Source organism: Sapajus apella, unplaced genomic scaffold, assembly GCF_009761245.1.
Source record: "Sapajus apella isolate SASKATOON/1434 unplaced genomic scaffold, GSC_monkey_1.0 scaffold5, whole genome shotgun sequence".
Classification (NCBI taxonomy): domain Eukaryota; kingdom Metazoa; phylum Chordata; class Mammalia; order Primates; family Cebidae; genus Sapajus; species Sapajus apella.
Genome location: NW_022436945.1, coordinates 9,896,088 through 9,923,767, shown reverse-complemented (window position 1 = coordinate 9,923,767; position 27,680 = coordinate 9,896,088). Strand labels below are relative to the sequence as shown.

Here is a 27,680-nt window from a genome sequence, read left to right as displayed (position 1 = left end):
AGTCTCTCTAGAATATTTACAGTATGTAAAAGGTTGGTGGAAAACACATGATAGAAAATTTGTCTGAACCTAATTCTGCCTCCCAGACATTTCCTTGGATTGAATACATTTCATACATGGCACAGACCATCATACACATAAAATGCAAATGTCTCCTTGCCAACATTGTGGCAAAGAACATGTTAATTTGAGCATGTGATTTTAGGAACACTTTATTTCATAGTATCTGTCCTTCCATTTTTCCGTTCTTATTTTTTTTTTCAAAGTACTCAAGAGAAATGAAGCCTGCAATTATAGATTCCCTTATAATTATGCCTTTCACCAACCAGAGCAACAATTTTAAATTTTTAAAAGAAATAAATCATTGTGTACAGCAAAAATCTTTCAATATAGCTTCTTGAAATCCTGAAAATATTATAAGTTTGCTTTGTTTTATTTCACTTTATCAAGATGAATAACTTCTCAGGAAGCCTGAATACCTTTCAAGCGCCACTGGGCAGTGACTGGATTGAATTGGCAATAAAGGAATTGGGTTGGATTGACTTACTACTAAGATAGCTGATGGTCATCTGCCCTTCACTTGAGCAGCTATCTTAGGAGTAACTTCACTGCCCAAACATGAGTGAAGATTTCCTCCAAAAGTCATGACCAAATTAAGAGTTGATAGCATAAATCGATTTTGTTCAAATAAAATTTAAATTAGCATCTTTCCATAGGAATGGAATTTGGAAACCAATTTTACCAACAGAGGTTTTCAAATTAAAATCATTGTACTCAACAGTGGTGCTGTGGAATGCCCAGCTAGTTAAGAGGCACAAAGGAAAATATTTCAATAAAGGTCATTTAACAAAAAAAAAAAAAAAAAAAAAAAAAAAAAACTCACAACATATCAAAGAGGGGCCCTGAGAAACTTTCAAGAATAGGGGCCTCTTTGTCATCCTTGATTTAAGCAAAGAAATTCCAGTTAATCTTTTTTTTTTTTTTTTTTTTTTTTTTTTTGAGATGTAGTTTCACTGCTGTTGCCCAGGCTGGAGGGCAATGGCACAATCTAGGCTCATTGCAACCTCCACCTCCCAGGTTCAAATGATTCTCCTGCCTCAGCCTCCTGAGTAGCTGGGATTAGAGGCACCTGCCCCCTTGTCTGGCTAATTTTGTATTTTTAGCAGAAACAGGGTTTGTCCATGTTGGTTAGTCTGGTCTTGAACTCCCAATCTCAGGTGATCCACCTGCCTTGGCCTCCCAAAGTGCTGGGATTACAGATGTGACCCACCACGCCCGGCCAGTTAATCTATTTTATAATTATTTTGCATCAGATTCATTATCAAATAAACTTCAATGGCAGAAACATTAAAATTATAAATGTTTAAGGCAAGGCTCCTTTGCAATCTTCCAACAGTGGAGTAGTGCTAAATACTTAGCCCCAAACCTTCAACATGGGTCTTGAAAAGGAAAGTCACTTTCAATATCAAATTACTTTTGTCTTTTTGAGTTAACTAGTATTTGATACTTCTTTGAAAGGATAACACCTCAGGTATTTTAAAATTTTTGATTAAGTAGAACCTCTGTCTTCTCGCTTTCTTCTAAACAGTGCAAGTCTCTTCAACTGATTCTCTCATGATATACCATTCAGACCTTTTAATACTCTCATTGCTTTTCTTTGACTGCCTTTCAGGATGCCTATGTGGCTACTGATGTCACTTCTCAATTTAAAAGACGACCTGTTTTATGAACCTCAGAAGACATGAATTCCAACCATGACTATCTACCTTTCATTAACGAGGCTAGTCAATCTTCAGCTTTCTCATCCATAAATTACATCATAGCTGCTTTTTACAAATAATTTTATATGTATAAATTAAAAGGCCATATATAGTTTCTTGTAAAAGTGTCAGACAAAATGTGAATTTCCTTTCCTTCTTCTTAGAGCCAAAACCATTAGCCAAAATTAAACACAAAACAAAAAAATTTCTAAGCGTAACTGGAGAATTTATGGGTGAGAAACCGATACTCTGATACTTCGACATTTACTCTAGTGATTTCAGAATATAATCTTCTATGTATGATACACAGTGGGATACTGTGGCCTTTGTATATTTATTTGGCTTTATATAGTGCCCAGCATAACAATATGTGGGTAATTTCTTTTTTTTTTTTTTTTTTTTTTGAGACAGAGTCTTACTCTGTCATCCAGGTTGGAGTGCAATGGTATGATCTCAGCTCATTGCAACCCCTGCCTCCTGGGTTCAGGCAGTTCTCATGCCTCAGTCTTCTGGGACTACAGACATGTCCAGCTAATCTTTGTAATTTTAGTAGAGACAGGGTTTCCTCATGTTGACCAGTGTAGGCTCAAACTCCTGTCCTCAAGTGATCAGCCTGCCTCAGCCTCCCAAACTGCTGGGATTACAGGCATAAGCCACTATTCCCAGACAATATGTGGGTACTTTCTTAAGACAAAAAACAAACAAAAATGAGACGCATCATATACAGTTCTGTAAATTTCAGGAGGATGTCTTTAAATATTGACAAATGCAACCATCATGAAATGGTAGAAAAAAGAAAGAAAAAGGATTGGCATCCCTAAACCAAGTAGACAGGCGCACAGTCTTGGGAGGACCTTCACACAGGAAGCCCAGATCCCTGAGACTGAGTGAAGGCTACCCCTCCACCGGCTGGACAATCTTGGGCAAGTCACATAACATCTTTGACATCTGTTTCTTCACCTAAGTTTCTTAGGTCCTTTCCAGCATGGGAACTATATTATCCTTTTCATTCTCACATGGAAAAATAAAAGCCACATTCATACATCTATGCCTCTAGTTCTTCAAATAGTAGAAGACAGGAAATGTGATCAGGAAGAAAGCTAAGAATTTATTCCAAAACCTGAAAAAACAGTAATGCATTTCCTTTCATGATTCTAGTTTAGTTAAGAACTTCACTTGATAATCACTTGAACATCAAACAAAACGCTGAAGGAACCAGCTCTCTTTGCTATTTATATAGACTTTGTTAAAAATTTCAAAGTCTTGTTTCACCCAAACCAACCATACAATATACAACAGCTATTTCATTGAAAATATCTTTTTAAATGTCCTTCCTCTCTTTTCGTAACAGTTTCATCCTGAATTGTGACGTTACACCATGGTATTGTTTTTGTAACTGATCTCTAGGCTTCCAGTCTGTTTCCTTCAATTCACAGTCATAACCTTCCCAGAGCATGATCTTAATCAGATCACCCCTGCCTATCAAATAAAGTCTGAATGAAGTTCTTAGCCTGGCATCTCAGAGTCTTTAAAATAGCTTGAATGGACTCTCACTTCTTAATCTAATACTGCAAACATATGAACTTTTCCTCAGTCAAGGAACACACATTTTAACCATGTCAACTAAGTCATCCTTTCTATACAGATGCTTTTTCCCCTCACATGCCTTTGGAAACTACAGAAATCCACTTAAAGTGAAGTATCTGTTGCCTTTACAGATACCCCATTCATAATTTATTTTTACTCTAGGGTCCTGTGGCACATGCATGATACAAAATTCCTCAGACCATCGGATGGAGTCATTATCATTGTATCATTATTCAATCATATAATAAATACGGCTGCTTAGGGTAGACAAAAAAATAAAGAGAAAAGAAAAAGCTAGGAAGCTGTCACTCTTCAAAAATCAGACAAATACCTTAACCAATCATCTAACCAAATTGTCTTATACTAATGAGTTTGATATAGAGAAAGTATATAGGTGTTTTAAAGTAACCATCACATCAGACAGCACATGAACAGCTGTGACTTTATTATTGCTAATAAAAAAAAGACTTCTAAAGCTCAAAACTAAAACATTTCCATAAACACTCTCTACCCAGTACTATGCCAGTGTTTCTCATTCTTCTTTTTTTCTCTTGTTGAAATTTTGAGATGGGTTTCACTCTATCACCCTGGAAGCTGCTCTCAAACTCCTGTTCTCAAGTGATCCTCTTACCTCAGCCTCCCAAGTAGCTCTAACAAATCTATGAACTAATTAATATTATATTCATTTTACAGAAGAAAATACTGAAGCTCAGAATGATTATTTTTCCTAAATGGTCACACGTTGACTAAATGGCCGCAACAATTCTAATCAAGACATTCTGACACAAAACGTGCTTTTTTTTAATTAGAAATGAATTATTTCTATCCCAGAGGCAGAGGAGAAATGAAGAGGTTGTTTTATATCTAGAATTTAGACTATACCAGTGAGTAGGGAAAAGAAGATTCATCATAAACTACTCATCTGAAAGGAGACTTGGCCAATGAATCTTGAAATTAGTGTATCTGCTTTCCATAAAACTACTGCATTAGCATAGATTTGCACCAAACCTGAACAAAAATCTCAGCCATAGTCCATCCATTCTCCTCTTCCGCACATACGCAGGAGCACTCGATGCATACAGGACTCACTGATGCACACACATACATACACACAGTGGTACAAAGGAGCTCCAGGATGTCTCTACCCTAAGATCACTCATCCCCTTCTTCAGGCATCTCAGAATGACATCAAAAGAGAGCTGCAAATAATTTTTGGAAACTACCATGACACCGGCTTTACAGATTACATCAAAGTTCTCTATAATTGTTTTGATCACCTATTACTGCATCAGCAAAATTTTTTGAACATACACCTTCACCATTTATAACCTATTTCTGTATTTATAGATTAGTATTATTGTACCAATATGCATTTTTAAAAATAGACAAAAAGAGATATTTCAAAATTGAGAGAAAATTTGACTAGAACTTAGGAAATTCTAACATTTTCTTCCTACATTTAGAGCCATGGTATTACATATAGCATTGCTGTTAAAAAAAAAAAAAATATATATATATATATATATATATAGGAGATTTCTTAGGGGCAGACGTACAATAACGGTCAGAGTGCAAGCTGGATTTCAGGACCCATTCTCCTCCTCCTCTGCCAAATACTTGTATGTAGTGTGCAATCTGCATCCAGTGATAAATCACTAAAAAGTAGATTAACTTGGGCAATCCTTGAAGAATGTGCATACCACACTGAACACACTGAATTACATAACAACTATTTACTGAATGTTTTTCCAGGAATGATTTAGATATCTGAGGAATATCACACAAGGGCAAGACATGCATTTATTAATTCATTCATTTGGAAAAATATCTTTGGTGTCTACTATGCCATGCATTGTGCTGGACAATGGGCAAACATATCAGACTAAATTCAGTCTCTACTTTTAAGCTCGATGGAAAGGCAGATGAAAAAATATAGATGGATGCTGACCACATTTACAGGGTTCTGGGCCACACAGAGGAGGGACACCCAATCCAGCTGTGACTGAGTAAAGGCCAGTGAAGTTAAATTTTAAGCTTAGCCCTAAAATAAGGAAATGGGCATAAGAATTTAAACCAAGGACACAGAAGCTGTCCCTGCAGACTTTGCGATTTTCTCATATGTAGGTTATTACGAGGAAAGATACAGGAAAAAATAAGATACTAATACAAATGCTACCCTTTCTTCTTCAAATCATGAGTGTAATCAGCGTAAAAAATAACATGAACGTAGGCTGACAAAACAATATTTTCTGGCATTTATTCAACACATATTTACCAAGCAACTACCATATGCCAGGCACTGGCAAAACAATGATGGGTGAAAACCTACCCGTTTTCAAGCACTAGAGAAGACACAGGATTCCTAGGTAATCACACAAATACACAGGTACAGTCGTCCCTTGGTATCTATGGGTGCTGGTCCTAGGACGCCATGCTCTAGGCTCCAGAGCCTTATATGGCCTTGTGTTCGTGTATAACCTAACACATCCTCTCACAGATTTTAAATCATCTCCAAACTACTTACAATAACTAATATAATGTAAAGACTATATAAATTGTTGTTATACTGTATTGTTTTTTGTTTGTATTTTTTCATTGTTATTTTTCATTTCTTTTTCATTGTTTCAAGTATCTTTGATCTGTTGTTGGTTGAATCCACAGATGGGAAACCCGCAGACACAAAGGGCTGACTGTATTTAAAAACAGTCGAGGAAAGTATCCTTATACTGTGGGGCTGTATAAAGGAAACCTGGTTTAACGGGGCGGGGGGGGGGCGATTAGGTAAGGCTTCCCAGTAAAGTGAAGTTCAAGCTGGAATATGAAGGATCTAAACAGAGTAAAGCAAGGATATGGGAGAATGACGAGGTGTAGGGAGGCAACTGGGGGATGAGCAGGTACACCAAGCAGTTCCACAGGCTCAAGAATGCGCATATGCGAAGGCCCTACGGGGGTGAACATGGAGGCGTATCTCAGGGACTGCATATGCCTGTGCAGCTGGAACAGAGAGAGAAACAGGTGAGTGAAGAAAGCAAGATGAAGCAACAGAGGGGCAGGGTATGCAGGCCTCAAAGGCCCACTAGGAATGTGGGTTTATGTCTTTTTTTTTTTTTTTTTTTTTTTTTGAGATGGAGTTTCGCTCTTGTTACCCAGGCTAGAGTGCAATGGCGGGATCTCGGCTCACCGCAACCTCCGCCTCCTGGGTTCAGGAAATTCTCCTGCCTCAGCCTCCTGAGTAGCTGGGATTACAGGCCCGCGCCACCATGCCCAGCTAATTTTTTGTATTTTTAGTAGAGATGCGGTTTCACCATGTTGACCAGGATGGTCTTGATCTCTTGACCTCATGATCCACCCGCCTTGGCCTCCCAAAGTGCTGGGATTATAGGCTTGAGCCACTGCGCCCGGCCTATGTCTTAACTAGAACACAAACTGGAAAGTCCTCTAAACTGTGTAGGTCACAAAGGGCTCCTCCCTCCTCCCCTCTCCCTTCCTTCAGAAAACACTGATTGAGCAACTACTAGTCTACTTTGTGCGATACACTATTTTGAATACTAAGGATACAACAGTGAACAAAACAAAGTCTCTGTCCTCATAAAGCTCATAGTTTAAAGGAAGCGGATAAAGAGATCTCTAAAACTGCATAAATAATATCTACACCACAGGGTTTCTGTGAGAACTCTATGAGATTGTATGAGCATGTAATTTATAAAATGTTGAGAAAAAAAAAAAAACAAACCTTCATGGGTTTTTTTCTTGGATGAGGTGATAAAGCACCAATGTGGATTCATAAAGTAAAAATTTGGAAGTAGAAAACTGGAGTCTAGATGAGACAAAATAAAATTAAGACATCCTGACCAAGAAAATTAAAATGGCAACAACAATAGTAACTACTCAAAAAGCAAGCTGGGCTTGCTGGCACTTGGTCATACACAGCTTTTTTTTTTTTTTTAATAGTCATCTCAAAAACTGGAAATGTGGGTTTTATTATCCCTCCATGAGGAAATGAGTCACAAAGAAATCCAAATTCCAAGAGGTTCCATTTTATTCACAAAAATTAAAAAATGCTGTAAGAGAAAACGGATCCAAATTCCTGTGGTAAAAATCAGGTGAAAAATTAAAATGTAAGTTCTTAAATTGGAGAGGATGTTATTGGTTACTTCCCCACATCCAACAGCACCCCCTCTGCCCCCTCTGCCCCACCTTTCTCTTTGCTATTAGAGTCCTGCCCTGATTCACGCACAGAACAATGAAGAAGTCAAGAGACATATCTCAACTAGCTTAAAGCAATCAATGCACAGCCTTTCTTTGGCAACTTCACCAAAGTTGGTTCAATCCGACTGAAAGAAGAGACTTAAAGCCCATCTTGAAGGGAGATATCACCTGTCCTCTCTTTTGCCCTCCCGTCTTCCCTTCTCTCTCTCACTGGCCATAAACCAGGAAGCACAAGGCACACTGATGGCTGTTTGGAGACAAAGCCTTTGGACACTGACAGTGAGGCTGGAGAAATGAAGAGGGAGAAAGTAACTTAAAAGCTATGGCTCAACCTACATCTGAAATTCGAATTTTTTTTTTAAATGATGAATTCCCTTATTATCGAAGCCAGATTTGGACAGGTGTCATTTATCTGCACCTAATCCATTAACCATAGCCACTTATTTTGTATATTTCAATGTTTTATGTCTTCTTGCTAAATCAAAGGAAATACCTTAAAAGTGAAGGGCTTTAACCAAGGCATCATCAATAAGCTCACAGACTAGAAAAATTATTCTGGGTATACATCATCACCCCAGCATTTCAGAAATTAAAGGGAAATGTCCTCATTTTCAAGCGCATGTGTAGTGCACATGAACTTAGTAATGTGTCAGTGTTTCTACTAAAAACATCATAGCGAATATTTATTGAGAATTTACTAAGTCTAAGCACTTCCCTGACATTACGGACTCATTCAATCTTCACAAGAAGCCAATGAGGTAAGGAGCATCCATCCACGGGTGAGGAACCCAGGCCTAGCAAGTGTCTCCTACCCACCGCACTGCTGAAGCCAAGATTGGAATCCTACCCTGTTTGCCCACAAAAACTTGGCTCGGTACCACAGAATGCTGACTCACATGCCATTTTTCTGAAATTCCCAGATACATTACAAAATGATGTTTTCATAATAAATGTGACGGCATACAATAACAGCCATGAGTATTTACCTGGAAATTCTATTGACTTATCCATTTGCACATATAAACACGCTTTGTTATTTCCAACTACAAAGGCTGTTTAAAAATCAGACATCATTTCACTAAAATTTTGTTTCATTTCAGAAGCAAGTTTTCTGTTTCAATAATAGAAATTTGACTTGGAGGAAAAGAATGAAAGTCTTTATAAAACTTAAACATCAATAGTTTTTTTTAAAAAAAAAAGAAAATTGTTTTTAAAAGAAAAGATCTTATTGAATTTATTTAGCAAGCATTTATCCAGCCTATCCTACGTGCTTATTAGGCCTGTATTAAGTGCTGTGGGAAGCATAAACATGAACAATATTTAGAATTTGCCACCAATATCTTGAATTCTAGAAGGAAAAAGATAGAGATATACTCACTATGACATATGACCACTGTTACATAAAGCTATGGATACAAAGGAGAGATGCTTCCAGGAACAACTGCAGAGGGAGTAGGCTCAGATAAAACCCTCCCGACAAGCTTCACAGGAGAAAGACACATTTGAGTTTATCAGGCAGAGTTTTTCAGTCAACACACAAGTTCCAACCAAGGACCAAAACCAAAGATAATAGTGAGATAAATAAATATGAACCCTGATAGAACATTTTTTTGAGATGCATAAGGCATCCTGTTAACAAAAAATGAGGATGGGAGGTATTGTCAGGCAGTGAAGAGGCAGGAAGAAACACTCCAGGGAAGAGGGATAGCCTCCGCTGGGCTCTCTGCTGTGAGAGGCTTCCTAATGGAGAGCATTGTTTGCCTGAAGCATTGATTCGTAAATGGGGTCACAGTTTCTTGGGTTCAGTCAAGTAGGTCAGCAGAGCAGAGAAGGCGGGATCTAGTTCTTGGGCAGTGAATAACGTTTATCTGGTAAAGAAGGCAGAAGAAATATCAGAGGCATGTCCCTAGGCTCAATAGTAGCTAGCTTCCTTGAGTAACTCCTTAAGTACGTGGTATAGTGAGAAAACACCAGGAAATAAGAACAATAGCTTGAGACCACTTAGAGAACTTGAAGGCCAGCACTGGAATTTAGACTATAGCAGCTGGGTAAATTTACAGGAAAATAATGATTCTGCTATTTACTAGCCCTAGAAAGGTGGGCTAGTAATTAGGCTAACCACTTTAAGCTTCAATTACTTCATCTAGAAAATTGAGATGGTGATACTTATCTATCAGAGTACTTCTGAGTGTAATGTATGAAAAAATGTTTTTTTAAATCTAAACTGCTGTGCCTGTATACAAAATGATCTTTGACTGGGCAAGGGCCATGATCCTAGCTGTATTTATTTATTTGCTTTTTTTTTATTTTATATATATATATTTTTGAGATGAAGTCTCGCTCTGTTGCCCAGGCTGGAGTGTAATGGCATGGTCTCGGCACACTGCAACCTCCACCTCCTAGGTTCAAGTGATTCTCCCACCTTAGCATCCCAAGTAGCAGGGACTACATCCACAAGCCACCAGGCCCAGCTAATTTTTTTGTATTTTTAGTAGAGACAGGGTTTCACAATGTTGGCCAGGCTGGTTTCGAATTTGTGACCTCAGGTGATCCACCCACCTCAGCCTCCCAAAGTGCTGGGATTACAGGTGTCAGCCACAGCACCCAGCCTCCTAGCGGTATTTAGGAGGATGCTTCTGGCCGTTAGACAGAGGATAGTATAGATGAAGAAATACTAGAGCAGAGAGCACCATTAGGAAGTACATTACCGAAGAGGGAAAGAAGAAGATGGATGAACCAACTGTGAAGGTAGAATTGACAGAAGTTGACAGTGGAAATAAGGGAGAGAAAAGGAGCAAAGGGTAACATTAAAGTTTGGAAAATGATGGAATGAGGGTGGGGAGAGAGGATAACAAGCTCCTTGTAAGCACAATTAACAATGCATAAAGTGAGGTGAGGATTTAAAAGCAATTACGACTCTTGTCCCCAGAGCAGTTAATATACGTGGTACAGAACACTGCACTGTATTCAAATGCCAGCCTGCCATGTGGGCACATTACATAATCTCTTTGGGTCTCAATTTTCTCATCTGCAATTTGGTTCTCCTTCATATTATTGAAAATTAAATGAAGAACTATTAATATATATAAGGTACTTGGAAGAGCCTCTGGATCATGTTCTTACTTTATGCAAGCTATACAACTAACTCTGTCCTCACCATCACCGCTTCCTCCAATCAGAAAGTATTTATCTTTGTGGAATGCAGACTGTATTAGGAGTAACACAGGTTGGGCATGGTGGCTTATGCTTGTAACCCCAGCACTTTGGGAGACCGAGGCAGGTAGATTGCTGGAGCCCAGGAGTTTGAGACCAGCGTGAAACACCGTCTCCACAAGAAATACAAAAATTAGCTGGGTGTGGTGATGTGTGCCTGTAGTCACAGCTACTTGGGAGGCTGAAGTTGGAGGATTGCTTGAGCCTAGGAGGCAGAGGTTGCAGTGAGCTGAGATCACACCACTGCACTCCCTGGGTAACACAGCAAGACCCTGTCTCAGAAAAAAAAAGAGTCAAGAGCAAAAGTTTCTGTGTGTCTGCTCTACAGCCTGCCTGGTGCAATACACAGGAAGTATCAGTGTCAGTGTGCTTTTCTCAGTTTTCTGATAAAGGAGGTGCTCTGATTTGGGGCAAGAAAAATAACTATAAGATCACCTGAGTAGTCTTTATAAGCTACAAGTAAATCAGGATCATAGGCAGAGCATGTTTCCTGGATGCAAGTTTTGGTCTGTCCACTAAATGGCCTATCAGGTCAGGCTCAGCAAAAGGTTGCTAACCTTTCTTGCAGGTGATGAACTCACCACCTTCCAATGTCACAGGCCTCATCACTCTCTCACTCCCATGATCTTGCCCTCTAAGATACAGTTCTGTATTTCCTGGCTGATCTGTTATGAGTCACTGAGGAGTGAATGGCTGGAGTTGCTAAGATAAGATAATGGCCTTTTATGTGCAGACACTGTGAATTCTTCTCCACCCCTTGTACAGGGAAGACAGTTTAAGTGGAATGGAATAAATTGCTGGATTTAATACACTGACCAAACACAAAAGCCTAATAAAAATGTCAGAAGTACATGCTCTCGAATGGCAAAGAGCTGTGGAAGCTCACTAAATGATGTAAGCTGTCCCTTAGCAACCTATGTAAAGACACAAAATGATGAGACTAAACTGTCTGCCTCAGTTGTTTCCTACTATATTACCGATTTCAACTTTGTAGTAATTTTGTAGTCATATTGTTTCATTTGCAAATTAAGCAAAACAAAATCTCTCACACACACAGATGCATAAAAATATTGGGAAAGAACTGACAAATAATACAAAAGGTCTTGTAGGACAGGCCTTTCTCCAGGCTTTCATAAGCAGAATTAACATATTACAGCGAAGAAATTGGTACAAAAAGTCACCTAGGCCTAAGGGCTTAGATACAGTGACTGAACAAGTTTACTGATTGCTCTTCTTTTTAAACTTAAACACTACCAAGAAAGAACATATGCAAAGATATTAAAAAGATAATGCTTCAAATGCTGACTTTCGCTTATTTACCGTGAAGGGTGATTCCGTGGGTCCTTTGTACTCCCTACTCTTTTCCTTCAGCCTACGAAAATATTTGAGCACCCAGCGCATGTGAATAGTGCTCTATGGTGAACAGAGTTGCATATATATGTCCACGCCCTCACAGAATGCACAGCCTATGGAAGGGATTTTGTTAGTAGGCCAATAACGACAATATAAGAATTAACAGCTTCTATCATATGCAGACTTAACCAAAGCAGCACATTCCTAAGTCCCTAAGCTAGTGGTTTATGGATTCATTATGATAAAAAGTAGGTGAAAACATCTGCATATGGGAAGGTGTCTATCATTTGGTACTGCACAGCCACACAAGGAAAGGGGCACCACCCCCCAGGTAGGGTGGCGGCACTCTCTCAATGGCAGTATATTGCCCACCTCTTAAACACTGGAGCTAGGATTCAAATTCTGGCAGGTTGTTGCTAGGCCCTCATTCACTCACTCAACCTGTATTTCTTGTACATCTGCTGTTACTGTCTGTGTTCACAATGCTTCTACATTAATTGGAAGTGACAGACAACAACATAAGCAAAATATATACTATGATACATACATGGTATAGAAACCAAAGGAGAAGAATACACCAGGGAAGGGGAATGGGAGGGTTCAAGTGCTCTGCTTCTTTAAGAAGAGGGAGCCCAAACTAATTAAAAATAGATCTTTAGGCACAGTAAAATCTAAGGATTAAGTGTGTGTGCAAATACTGGGTATAATTTGAAGTAAATTATTTATATTAAGTTTATTTGATATTAAGCTTTGAAATAGTTGGGTTTGAGTCATACTCTAATTTTATGTTTCTGTTTTCTTTTATATCTTTTCTCTAATTATTAACTATAAATAAAAATTGGTGGCCCCAAAGCAACATACTAGGGGGCTCTGAGAGATAGGACAGTAAATTCCAGTAATGATTAATACTAAGTGTCCTGGTAAGAGGCAACATTCAGATGCCTTTGGAGAATTATAAGCATTTCTTCCATTTGTTTTATTCCTGTATCTAAACCCTCATATCTAAGTTATTTTGTCTTCAAATACTGGAAAGATTGGTCTTGGCAAAAATACTAAACAAATTAGTTTTGCAATGACTTCCAAGTCCACCAATCATGTACAAATTGTACATGAAAAGCTTTTGGCTACAACACCTTCTCCATAGAGTGAGAAAGACTCCTGCAAGTTCACACCAGCTTAGATGATGCACACCTCACTGTGTTACTAAAGAGCGCTGTGCACAGCAGGTGTTCCACAAAGGACTTCTGGTGCTTCAATTGGCTGAGGCAGGAAAGAGAGAGAGAGTTAAGCTATAAAATGTTAAAGTCCTTAAAACAGTTGAATGGCTGTGTGTGTGTATGTGCACACGTGCACATACACAAGAAACACACACACACAAACACCTAAAGCAAATAGTGGTGCTAAGTTAATGAAATTGTTATAAAATATTCTAAGTTTTTCTGTTTTTCAAGGTTGCAACAGAATGCCAAAGTTCGTCTCCAAAGATGGATAGAAAAGAATAGATCTATTAAGCGAATGGCCTATTAAGACTCTTATACATGACAACATTGGTACGAGAAAAATAATGATATATGTCAACCCCATAGGTCTTAAATTGTCTTTATTAAAATCTCAATCGGAAGTAATAAAAGTAACTATTCTTTGGAAAAGCTAAAGGCTGGCTTTGCTCTCTGGATTAACGAGAATAAGTAGTAATAGTTAAGAAAGAAGAGGGACCTTTATAGTCAAATAACTTTGAAAAACAAATTTTAAAAGATTAAACAGATTTATTTATTGCCGTATGCTTTTAAGATGAATACACAAGTGTACACTGTAACCACCATAGGTGATGTGACTTTCATTATTTCCCAACACATTTGACCACAGCACACTTTTTTCGAATCACTGGAGAGCACACTGTAGACATCACTTCTTTGAAATCTAATATAAAATTAGTATGGTAATAAATAAAAGATATTGGAACAATATATTATTGAGAATTGGGCATAAGAACTATCCTTTTAAAAATCTAAAACTGAATCATACTATTAAACAACAACAACAACCAAAGTGAGTATCTTGTAATAGACATCACAGTGATGATTGGAGGTGAAATATTTATTTGGAAATAACAAAACTTTTTATCAAAACATGTTTACTCACACTTGAATAGTGTTCTTCAACTCAGGTAACTTAATTTAGAAAACAGAAATATCTGGACTCTAATGTTGTTTTAAACCACTTTTCTCCTTTTAAATCAGACTATGGCTTCTAAATGGGAAAGGATTGAAGAATAACATTTGTCCATCCGAATAAGATTGAATTATATTTATAGTTCATTATTACCCCTCTGTCACATTTACTTAATGTTCTTCATCTGATTTTGATTGAGTTTCCCATTTTAGAGCAACAGAATGTTATCTGATGAATCAGAAAAGAACGAAATATAATGTGGATAACAGCAATGCCTGTATGTCGTGCTTCACTGGGGGATTGACAAGAACTAAGGAAAAATTCTTTTCCAACCTCGTTAGGTGAAAACTCTTGCCCTGAAATATGATGATGGATATACTTTGTGATTTTTAACATAATTATTGTAGCTACAAGCATTATTCTTGTTCATACAACATTGCTTTTTCAAACGTATTATTTGCTGCAGTAATTTCCCAAGTCAACTAAATTCCAAGGGATTACATGGTGGGTGGGGAGGGGAGAAAAGGTATTTCCTTTTATCAAATGTAACTATGTTGCTTTCTCATTCCCTCACGTTCCTGTGTAATAAAAGAAGAATTCAGGGTGGTCACTTGGAGTACCTGATTAACAACTTTCCTTGAAACTATTCATTAGGTGTGGAATTCATTCCCCTTCAAGAGAGGGAAAGAAAACCCACACCAACTCAGAGAGAAGCTTTCCTCTTAGAAACAGACTCCAGATTCCTTTGCCTTCAGGGTATTCAGGTTCCACACATTCTGTTATCCTCAAAAGGTCAGGAAAATTAATTGTCCAGGGTGCACAATGTATTTCCTAGGGAGAATTACAGAAAATGATGGTCCCTGTTTCCAACCAATTACAAAAAGATTATAACACAAATATGAATATATAAACCTTTATTAACCAAACCCATTAAATTCTCTTCATTTGCTTTAATTTTTAAATTATTTCTTCATGTTACCACTAGTGATGTTTGAGAGACAGGTGATTATTAAAACTAATTCAGTTGTATACCACTTACCTCATATTGAGAGATTATCAAGTATCAAGATAACTACTTAATAAGGCATAAACATCAAATTTCCTTTAATCATTTTTTAACCTAAGCTTTTAAACAATTCACATTTAATAGCAAAGCCATTCAAAATGTAAGCTAATAGGAGAGAGAATAATCTCAAATCAGTTATCCACAACCTAATTATCTAATTCCTGGTTTATTACCATGAATAATTCCACCATTGTGAAGAGTTCTCTGTAAATTTTTGAAAAACAGGTAGAATACATCTTAGATATATTTTGATCTCCTTCCTTTCCCTCAATTATTTTCAAATATTCCCTAGAGGCATGTAGGCCTTCTGCTAAATTCTGGTAATATGATGGTAAATACATTGGGCATGTCTATCCCTTATCTGACTTACTAAATACTTACATATAATCAAAGAAACACATCTTCAAAAAGAAAGTGAGTACCTTTGCTCAGCATCTGCAGCCAATGATCAGCAGAACTATGAATATAACTAGTAAAAACCCTTTGACTTCTGATCCTGTGCTTTTTCCAGACCCCAACAGATATCATCCCAAATTCAATCTATTGGTAGTGTCTTTATCTGGTTTAATTTCTCACTATTCCATCAAAAGGGTATTTATTAGCCAACCTCCATTGTACTACATGCTACATGTGAAACAAAGACAAATATAAGACAGGAATCTTGGCAAAGTTAATACACATGTTATAATTAAAAAATTATATGTGACAACACATTATATGAGACAGGAAACAGTGACACAGTTTTAATGATAAAAGGAAGCAAAAAAAAGTAAAAGTACATACCACTTACTATATGCCAAGTACCATAGTAAGCTCAGTTCATTTAGGAAATAATTTATTCCACATAACACTTCCATAAGAAACATAATCCTAGCATCCTCATTTTACACAAGGGGAAACTGAGACACTTGGCATGTAATTGAGTGACATTTTCAAGATGACATATTCAGTGACTCAAACCCAGGCAGCCTGAATCAACCGTATGTATCACATTATAATGTACCATAGAATCAACAGTCTGTACCATATTATAATGAATGATCATGTGGAGGTAACTAAAACCACTGAGAAAGCTTTAATAGAGGAGGTGAGGCCTATTTAAGGAGGAAGGAGGAACGAAAGAAGTCCAGAAATATGTTGGGAATTCCAGGCAGCAACAGGAAAATCTGCTTGCTTGAAATGCCTCAGATGTGCTGTGATAGCATGATGATGCTGAAGAGGTCATACAGAACCAGATTATGGTGGGTCATGAAAGTCAAGTGAAAGAGTATGGTATAAAGCGGAGGTTAATTTTAGCTAATCACTGCCAAGTACAATACAGAGTATTTTTAGATATCTTATTTTCCAACCTCAATACATGAAATGGCTTAGAGTAACTATCAAATATATTTGTTAGCGCAGATTGTATTTAGAAGTTACGCCTATTTTTATGAAAGGCAAGCCTGGAGAGTTTATCTAAAATAAATACTGAAATATTTATTTTTAGTTACTGAGCAGAGATTTCAAAAAACTAATGTATGAAATTTTAACACTGACATTCTCTGTATAAAAGCACAGCATTGACTTTCTTAGCATAAAAGCAATACATTTATCTATGTTAAATAGAATTTCCTATAATTTCCCTAAATACTTGTTCGTCCACTTTGTGTTTCTTGAGCACTCAGTATGCCCAACTCCCACTTCCCCCTGCACACCCACCACCCCATATCACCTGATTGGCTTGGAATGTCAGTTGGTATAATGAACTATAACATTTAAAATACACTGGCTATGCATTATATTAAATAAACAGGTTTCGTTACTCTATTGCTCTCCTTTCACTCTTTTATAATTCTGGGCATTATTTTTTTTTTAATCTTGCAACTAACTCAACCAGAAGATGGGTGCTTATGTAAAGCAGAGAAAATGTAAAGCAATATTCCTATTTATGGGTTTTGTGAGTAGAAGTTGGATAGAGAAGTAGCTTTGAGAAGAAAAAGATCAACGTGTGTTAAAAAAATGAGGAAACTTGCAGAAAGGCTGAAACTTGATAGAAGTAGAGCATATAACATCATACAAAGTGCCTAAATAATGCTTAGTAGTGTTTTGCAAGTGAGGATATAATTCTAAGTTAAAAGCAGGGCTTTTTATTAAGAGATTTTAACAGCATTCCATCTTCCAAGCACGTCTTTATCAGGAATAATACAGACAGTGGATTTTATTCTGAGCCATTTGAATTTAAACAACAGCAACAAAAATGGATAAGCATTTCTGTTTCAGTATGAATATAAACAGTATATTTAGAAAAAAACTACATCATAATGATTTGTTTATTTCTGAAAAAATTAAGAAATATTTTACTTTAATAGCATGTAAACTGGTAAATTTTTTTTAAGTTTCATATATTTGGGCATAAAGCTTCTTATCCCGATAAAATGAGAAAAAAAGATATAAATTTTAGAAATAGTTTTAGAAAAGTATCTTTAAAGTGTTACTAACTATGCAGCTACTCTTGAAAGTGCATATTATATTTTCCAGTTGTTATCACTCTGCCTCAGACCATTTCTTTTTGATTAACTCTCTCATAAAAGAGCAAGAGTAAATAACAGTATTTTACAATGTCTAATCTTGTAGTTATTTCTAATTAAGTGAATCTGAATTTTCATATTAATGACATTATTCTTCCCTATTTTGTATATATAAACCTCTTTCATCATGAAGTAACTATATCCAAATTAATGATAAAAATAATATAATTATGATGTAACTCTTATCAATAGAATATGCTTGCATATAAATACCTACATTGAGACAGATTCTAAACAATGTAACTACAGTGGTAGTTTGACAGATGCAAAATGTTTAAATCAGTATTCTAAACATTTTAAACTTCTTAAGAGAAACTAATAACTTCAAATGTTTTACCATATAAAACGTATCATGTAAATTCAATAATATTTTTATACTGTTTACACAAAAGCAGTGTTCAATTAAGATATATTTGAATATATTAGTCTAGAAACTTAGAATACCAGATTTAAAATTTAATTTAAATTAATATTTTAGATAAAAAGGGTCAAGGTTAAACTGTTTGTCTTCCTTAAAAAGTTTATAATGTCTTTTGTGTTTTTACTTACAAAAAAAAATCTCAATGAAACTTGGATATTAAAACCTCCCAGGAAACCAACAATAAAAGCTGCTAAGAATTTCACAAGTTTTTTTTCCCTTAGGTGTTAATTAAATGATCATTTAACACTGAAATGTAAACACAACATTTTCATCTCCTGACAGCACAGCCTATTATAAATCCAGGGTAATAAAAGTCTTGGTGTTAATGCTCTGAACCAAGTTCCCACAACACTCTAAGATGCCTTGTCGTGTCTAAGGTTAAGCATCTAGACACAAAAACAAAGCTTGCGCCTACTCGACTTCCAGTCCAATTTTCCCATCGCCCAGTGACCTAGGTAACACTTTGAGCAATAAAGAATAAATTTAATTTCTCCAGCATTTTGTGAGGATTAGGAACAATTGTTGGCTTGCAATGACTTTTTATCCTTGGATTCTTTTTCCTCCAGAGCATTCCTCCGGTCCTAAAAGAGAATTCTGATGGTTTAAGACACAGAACAAACAGAACTTTAAATTAGGCTTTTTTCAATCAATTGGAACTGTCGGAGGGGAAGCAATCAACCTTTCTCTGTGCTGTTCTCAGCTATTCACATACTTCGAGCTTTAATCTTTCACTAGAAGAAGAAACCTATCGTGATGGAGCAAAGCTATTTTTTCCCATTCTGTTTCCAGACTCATTTATTTCTCTTTTAAGTTTTTTTTTTAACACTTAAATCAAGTTACCATACTTGGCTGTAAACTTTCATTTGAGGGATGTTTCAAGAGACACAGATGTTCTCTTAATAACGTTTCACACCTCTATGCTGTACCCTAGGCCATGGGTGTTGCCAAGGACTGGTCTTTTTACTCTCCATTGCTTACTTTTCTAAGATTAATTTCTTTTAATTCGTTCATCCAAAGGTTTCTTATATCGAAAATTATCAAATATTGTAAGGTTAACCCTCCATAAAAAATTGAGTGATTGTAATCACGGAGTATAACTCAGTTACAGGTAATATGTAATGAATGATACACTCTGTGTCTAACTATAATGCTGTCTACTTTGAGAAGCACTGGAATTGTGGAAAAAAAAAAAAACACCAATGTAAAACAAAATGACTTCTGGTTCAAACTTGTTTCATCATGTAACATTGCTTCAATTTAAAAGTGCTAAAAGATTTGCAGATTTTTACTGGATTTTGACATAATTAGTCGTCTAAAAATACATTTAAAATCACCTATACAATGTTCCATAGATCAAATCATATGTACATATTACAAGGCTAACAGATTAAGCTTCTATTATCTTAAAAACGAAATTTTTATTAGTACTTAAAATGTTCCTTTGCAACATATGTAAATCTTTTGAACAACTTTCAGCACACTTTACCTATAGTTTAAGGAGTTCACTCAGCATTTTCTGAGCTTTGTATTTTTCCTTTGTCACTCAGAAAAACACATAATTAAAACAGCAATCTAAATATATACACTAACATAAATAGTTCCTGAGTCACAGTCTTTTTGTTTCTTTCTCTAATTTATTTTGCAGATGAACTTTAAAACTATATGAATCATCAACTTAAAGAAATCTCATTAAGAATATCCTGGCCCTAATGTACCTTCTACAGCCAAGTAAAGAGAAATAACTTGGTACAAAAGCATATTTCATGTCAATTTGCAGTGGTAAGAAAATTAATGTGACTACACATATTTATGTGTTATTACAGTAATGATAAATGCAAGAGGGCCGTGCAATAGAATCAAGAACTTTGCTGAATGAGGGCAAGTTGCAAGGACATCTGAGTGACTATTATGTCCATCTTGCTTGCAATGAAAGGATGACAATAGTACAAATATAATTCTGTAACTTTTGAATGTGGAATTTAAATTTTACTGTGCTTTCCTAGAAGGTAAACAGCATGATCCTTCCCATGTTATAGATATGAAAACTCGATAATAGGGGTGTCTACTGACTTCAAAGGTAACAGAACAGCAAGTATCTGGGTAGACATTCAAACACTGTCATTTTACACCACCTCCCTTAAAATATAAATTAAATTGATTTCAGTATCTTAAAACATAAGGTAAATACATTCAAATTACCTAAATATAACTAAAACCTTAACCCTTATTCCTAGAAATAATATTTATGTAAATTTCAGTCCCAAAGATCATAACCATGAGATTGTAGTGGCAATTACATTATTTACAAACTTTATTATCTGATGATGTGTATATAATTTTTACATGAACGTGATATACTTAAATTCACAGATTTGATCACCCCCAATGAACTCTCTAGGCATTAATTTACATAGTATAGGTCAGATGTTAGCAACAGCTGAGGCCCACAAACATCACATATTTTATGGAGCCACATATTTTGTTAGTTCCCTCCTGAGCATGGATCACAGTATTCTACAAATTCAAGTTGGCAGACCATGAGTACTTGTTGGTGGGGTTAGAAACATTTGCATTTGTGAAAGCAGCCATTTAAATAAGTACAGCTGAGTGAGAAAAACCTTCTTGCACTTGATTTTGTTCTACTATGAGCTGTGCTGTGGATTGCACACTCAGAGGGTCCACTCTGTGTGCTGGCAACAGCAGAAACCCGACAATTGCTGGCTTTCTTTAGTAACAAGTCTATTAGTAATCCCTTTGAAGTAAAAACCATCAACACTAGATCTGGCAAAATCTCAAATATAATCTTAATCTTCATTGGATTTAGAATGCTTAAGTCATAGGATTACAAGTTGATTTAAAAAATAAAAGTAAAAGTAGGTCCTGTTCAGGGCTCTGCACTTTTATTTCTTTCATGAGGAGTGGTAATAGCTACTCTGAGCTTTGTTCAGATAACCATATATCAAGTCTGTTGTTTACCTCTTTAAAAATAAGGTTTTGGTTATCTAGTGTTACCAAAAATTATAAATTTTTAATTTTTAAAAAATTTATTTTAAAAAATTTCTTTTCAAATGAAATACTCCTTGTATGTCTCTATTTTTTTAAGTGGCAAAAACAGAGTCCCTGGGGCCCAATAAGTAATTATTAAGTTACCTAAGTAATAAAGGACTTGGTGTTTTAATCACTGAAAGTGAACACTTAGTTCTAAGTTTTATCTCTCTTGATACAAAGTCAATCTGTTCCCCTTAGCAAAGTATCAGTATATAATTCAGATAGTGTGTTCTTACACCAAATTAGAACACTGACGCCACCTTCGACCCTTCGACGGAACTTTCATCCTCAGCACATGAAGCTCTTTGGCAGTCTCAGCAACAGAAATCAGCGGTAGCTATCATGGCAGCGCGCTGGATGAGTAATGATGTCGGTCTGGCTGAACAACAGTAACCGTAGCAACTGTAACCTGCAATTCCTGCACAACCACTGTCGGATTTATTGTGGCAGGGGCCAAACAGGCCAAGAGTAAAATGAAGCAGGAAACTATGGCACCTGACACCTCTAGTAGCCCACACTTTAATCAGAGCTGGCAGAAATTAATTCAAGAGAAATTTGTACACAGGCTCTGCTGTTGTATTCTACTTTTATGGTTGACTCCAGGAAACCTATGAGGCTAAATCGACATCCAAGAACTAGGGAGTTAGTTTTATATAAGTATAACATTTTATTAAATTAAGGTATATTTCACTTATGTGAAAAATGGATCATTTTGATTGTGTTGTGTCTACTAAAACCCTTCAATGCTTAGGAAACCTAGGGGGATCAAACATTTAATTGAGCAAGTTATCCTTTAAATTTAATTTGGTTCTCCACTATTTATAATGCCATTGCAGAGATACTATTTGCCCATTCAAGTTACAAACCCTGAGCCCAACAGAGATATAATTCAATACATCAAACACGTAGTGAGAGCTTCTAAAGGTCAAGCCTTATGCTAGACCCTGGAGATATTTAAAAAAAAAATTTTTCATAATACACATCTAACTAGCATTTACATGCATAATCATAAGTATAATTCTAAGATAATTATTGATATGTATCATAATGGCTGTATCTGCGTGGTGAGATAACAGGTAATTTCTACTTCCTATTTTCTATTTTTTTCTTATCTTTCTGAATCATTTTTACAATGAGCATGCATTGCTTTTATAACTATTAAAGAAACAAAGACTAAAGTTCCTTCTATGGTAGTGTTGGAAAGGAAAATAAAGACAATTTAATTATATATTTGTTATGCTTCACAAATTATTGCCTTAATAAAAAATTAAGTTTTCTTCTTTAGAAAGTCCCAATTATTATAGTTACCAAAAACAATTTTGAGAATCTGAGATCCTATCTGACAGATAATGAGTTATGACCCGGCCAATGAAATTAAGCAGTCAAAATCTATTTGTCTCAGGTAAGTATTCACTAGGCCATAAAGAGAGTCCTTGGCCTTAAAAATACCATTCCTAATGTTAGATAATTTAGTCGCTCCAAACAGCACTGGGGAATAATGAATGGCATTTGAGAACCAGAAATAAAAATTTTTATTCAAAGAGGTAGTGAAAATCAGTCACTGGGACATATGCAGTTATTTTTATTTGTTTGTTTAGTTTTGGTATGGTTTGGCAGACATAAGTGAAAAATGGGTTTTTATAAAGTGCTTTGGATACTTAAGCTTATGTTAGAAGGCTCAGTAAATATAATGTACTCAAAGAAATAAACCAAAAACCACAAAACAAATATTTATAACCAAAGGCCTAACCGCAGTACTACCAATGAAATTCCTCTCTAATGAGCCCAGATTAGTAGTCGCAAACTCATCAGAAAGTGTGAATCAGTTACTCCGAAGCCTCTTTTCAGGTTCACTTATCAGGAAGATTTGTACACCGTACTCATAAATTTCAATCAATCGTAATCAACTATTTCAGAATTTACTGCAATCTCTTCTTCAGTTAACCAGCTCCACATTTCTTTAAAAATAATTTTCTCTACTCTTAGATTCATATTAAAAATGCAACCTTGATTTTGGAGGAGGAAAGGGGAAGACAGAGTCTCCCTGAGTTAAGAAAACTTCATGCTGGCATTTTTTTTTTTTTTTTTACCTCTAACCTATCGTCCCTTATTTTAGTTTCCCTTTACTTACACTTTCCATCTGTCAACAAGTGCTTGTAATTTTATTACACTGTCCTGTAGTTTATGCAGAGTTGGTATTATTTTACAGAGTTCTGTTAATGGACTGGATAAATGGCAATGCTATTTAAACTAGTCTCCTACTCCAACAAACACAGCTGCAACTGTACTACTATTTCTGAGCAAACATCTTGACCTGAACATGTAGTGCTCTCTCAACCCGTCCAAAGAGAAATTGGAGCAGACAGCAAAGGAAAAGCATATTTGACCGCTAGCAGCAACCAAGCGTGTCGAATCATAATTCATATACGATACACCCTCCTTTTATTATATATTGCACTTAGAGTCCATGAAAAGCATGTGTGTTTCTTCCCCTGGCATCTTATTTTCAGCCAGTAGTCAAACAGTGATTATTTATTCCAAAGCTCAAAGCAACGCAATGTCCAAACTAGCTTTAATCTAAGCAAACAACACTAAAAATCAAACTTCAGTGTATAAACTATGTATTAAACTGGTAAACTCTTTTCATTAGCGATATATCTGGGAAAACATAGTATTAAGTATGAATAAAATATAAAATAACTAAGAAAAGAAAGAAATCGAAATATCAATTCGTATCTCAAAACAATCTATGGAAAGGAGGTAAATCCTAAATTTTTTTAATGAGTTCTGCATATAGTATGTCTCTACTGCATTATACAGTATGGGCAACCACGGCTTGCTTTAGAACAAGGAAAGTATTTGAAGTATTTGACAGTATGTATACATACACACACACACACACACACACACACACACACAAAGTATTTGATATTTTATGTATATATATATGTGTATATATATATATATATATGTGTATATATATATATATACACACACACATATAAAACAACAATCAAATTCTTTCCTTGTTCTAACATTTTTTCCCACTATTTGTCAAAAATTCCACATCTTCTGTTCTGTCACTTGTCCTTCTTGTGAAAATAAAATTTGTTTTTAAATGAGCATTATAAAGGATATTGTGTATATAGGTTCATGTACAGTTTCTCATCTGCTAGAATATTTGTTTCAGGTGAGCTACTAGGCATCCGTATCACATGAAGACAAACTAAACTTGCACCCTTGCTTTTCCTATTTACACCAGCCTGTAGTCAGCTTCACAAGTGTTTGTTCCTTTGTTTGTTAAAGACTTACAGGGGTAGTTGTTTAATTAAATTAATAATCACCATCATAAACAAATGGTTATGTGCAGCTTATAACTTAACCTCTCAAGAGAAAGATCACTCTTAACAATTTGCCTAAGTCTAATTCAGATGAGGCAGCAGTTCTTAACTCAAAGTAAGATTCCTGAATTGAGGATGCAAATAAAAATTCCACCTCTAGTTTTCTATGTGCATCCAGTGCCTAAATCAGGTGTCAAATCTCATGTAAAGGGGAACAATTTGTCAATATTCAGTGCTAAGTCATCAAGCTATATAACTTCAGAAACCGAAAAACATTCACATCCCTCTTGCAACTACTTCCACCTAACAAACACTGCTTTAGCTGTTATTACTCCCCAGGACAAATCCTTTGAGCCAGAAAGGCACAGAAAAAAATCTGAACACATTTTCCAGCTTCCTATTTCCCCATTTTCTAATATGCATTTAATTAATTAGAAAATGTTGTCATAGGTTTATGGATTCTGTTTCTTTAATTCTCTTAAAGATTTCAAGTCTTTTTTCATACAACAGCTGCATAAAGTTATAAAATCATAACGAAACAAAAGAAAATCTCTTGGTCCTCTATGTGATATTGTCAGAGGCAAAATGTCAAGTAGAATATAATTGGCTGATGGGGGATTCTGCAATGGGTTAAACCACATGAAAACTGGGGAAATTAATCCAAGTCAATTCCTTAAAAATCCCTTCAGTCACCAATAACTAAAGCGGAAAGTGAAATACTATCAAAATCAATTCTTTGACCTTTTTTAGAAACTAACCACAAATATTTAGATATAATTCTCTGATATGCGTGCATATATTCTTTATAGCAAACCTACATCCAATTTCCTTAGTAAAAATAGTTCTTAGATAATTTTTGTTAAAAAGGTAATTCCAAGGTTTCTTTATTTGAGTTTTAAAATTTACCTAAATTGGCCCAATTGGGCAGCAGGGAACACAAAATAGAAGAGAAAAATGTCAGGTGATTCTGGCTATCCTTAGAGAAACAATGTCATGAAGGACTCCAGAGAGAGGGTCTAGTATGTCAGCTGCGGAACATCTCCCTATAATAAGGTAATGCTGTTAAGGTTTCAGGAGGACGTAGCAAAGATCCTGGCTATTCTGTGGGGTGATAAGTGTGGGAGGACAGTCCTCATTCTTCTGGAATTGATAACCATATTGAACTAGTAGGCCACAAAGTCAAGTTCAGAAAAAGGAAATATGCTCACTTTCTCTACAAACACTACCATATGGGACTTCCCACCATCCAGGTGGGGGCTCTTGGAGCAATTTACTTTATATATCCCAGCAGTTTTTCATAACATGCATGTACCTCAATAATCATTGCTATTTATTTTTCCAAAACTTTGAAGCTTATCTCCCATCTGCACAAAATTATGCATATGGCTGAAAATCTCCTATTAAATGCTTTCAAAAATGTGTTTTCACTATTACACATTAGGTCAGTGCAAAAGCATTCCAGGGAGGAAAAAGTGATTCTCCCTAATACTCACATTATGCTCCTTTAAGGAATTACTTCCTTTAATAGTCTATGACGTATTTGATATGAAAACCTTGCCATACAGTCGCTCAGATTGCAGAGGCTGAAATTCTGGCTTTAAATGAAACATTTAAGAGGAAATTTACAGCCCTATTTAAATGCCTTATAATAATATTTTCGGACTAATAAACACTACTACTTGATCCCAGAAACAATACCGAAAAAGCTGACATTAAAAACCCTCAACTTTACAAGAACACACTGCCAGCTTCCTCATAAGAGGAAGCACAGTAGCAATTTTCTCCCTTCAGAACTTAATCAAAAGTTTCCTTTAAAAAGTAGGTAAATCTCACCATCATCACATCACCCCCCAAAAAATAATCCAATTACCATAACACATTCATAAACCACTAAAGCCTAACCAAATAAAACAACTGGAACCACCAGAAAACAAGTCATAAATTTCCTAAAGAAAAATAAAACACGAACTTTTAATCCATTAATCTATTGGTGAATAGATTCTAAGAAAGCACACAGAAACAGGTCCAAAATGCATTTAATAAAACACAAGGTACTACCCAAAGCAACCATAACTATTTGTGTCTACTTACAGCCTGTATAGCTTCACAGTCCCAAGAAACAGCAACTCAGGAAACAGCTGAAGGTGATTTCTGTTTAAACGCCTTTTGAGAAAACAAAAACAAAGCTTATGTTACACAGAAAATACCCAACAATGAGACTGTGATTTGGTAGTGTCATGCCTCATCCTGTATTTCAGAAAAGAATGAAATGACATTCAAGAGAATTCAAGCATTGCAAATCTAAAGTTGGTTACACCTTTTGTTACATGACTCTTTAAAGCAGTTTTCCATTGTGCTTTACTAAGATGATGATTACTGGGGTCTAAACTCTAAACGCAAATCCTGTGCAACATCAGTCAACCAGAATATACACAATGATAAAGGATTTTTGTACTCAGTCTTAGGCGCCTAAAGTAGGTGACTTCAATATTCAGCAGAAATATCACAGCAAATGGTGTCTAAAATAATTCATACACAGTCCCAATTTGTCTGAAATTTCAGCCAAGGAATTGTGGAGAGATGAAAATTTCAATTTTGTTAGCTTTTCATTTAGTTGGGAGAAAGAAAAAAAAAAAGATGAGGCACATTGTAGGCACTATTTGTCCCATAGGCAAAATCAGGAGGAATACCAACCCAGAGTTCAAACCTCAACCCACAGCTTCCAACCCTTAACTGAATTTAAGGTTCAGCATTATAACTAATAGTGGTGTCAAATCTGTTTAAGTAATGTTTTAAAATGTGTATGTAAATTGGAATGTTTTAAATGTTTTAGAAAACAGTGTGATTGCAACTCTAACTCAATTTAATTCCTGATGCTTCTAAGTTTTTCTGGGCTACGCACACCTATTAAAGAAAAAGTGGGCAAACACTATCTCTGATGTG

General features: G+C 35.8%; 1 protein-coding gene and 1 long non-coding RNA gene across 10 annotated transcripts in view; both read right to left on the bottom strand.

The window, feature by feature from the left end:
- The window catches only part of SLIT2 (slit guidance ligand 2), a 381,892-nt gene that overhangs the window by 338,069 nt on the left and 16,143 nt on the right, over nucleotides 1-27,680 (bottom strand). For all 9 annotated transcript variants that reach the window (XM_032273416.1, XM_032273409.1, XM_032273421.1 and 6 more), the window contains exon 4: nucleotides 26,829-26,900. In XM_032273416.1, the coding sequence (XP_032129307.1) occupies nucleotides 26,829-26,900 (72 nt within the window). The remainder of the gene's footprint in view (nucleotides 1-26,828; nucleotides 26,901-27,680) is intronic.
- On the bottom strand, nucleotides 13,869-24,343 carry LOC116547477. Its single transcript, XR_004267064.1, has 2 exons — nucleotides 17,839-24,343; nucleotides 13,869-15,125 (listed from the first exon to the last, which is right to left on the bottom strand). It is a non-coding gene; the product is annotated as an uncharacterized LOC116547477 (long non-coding RNA).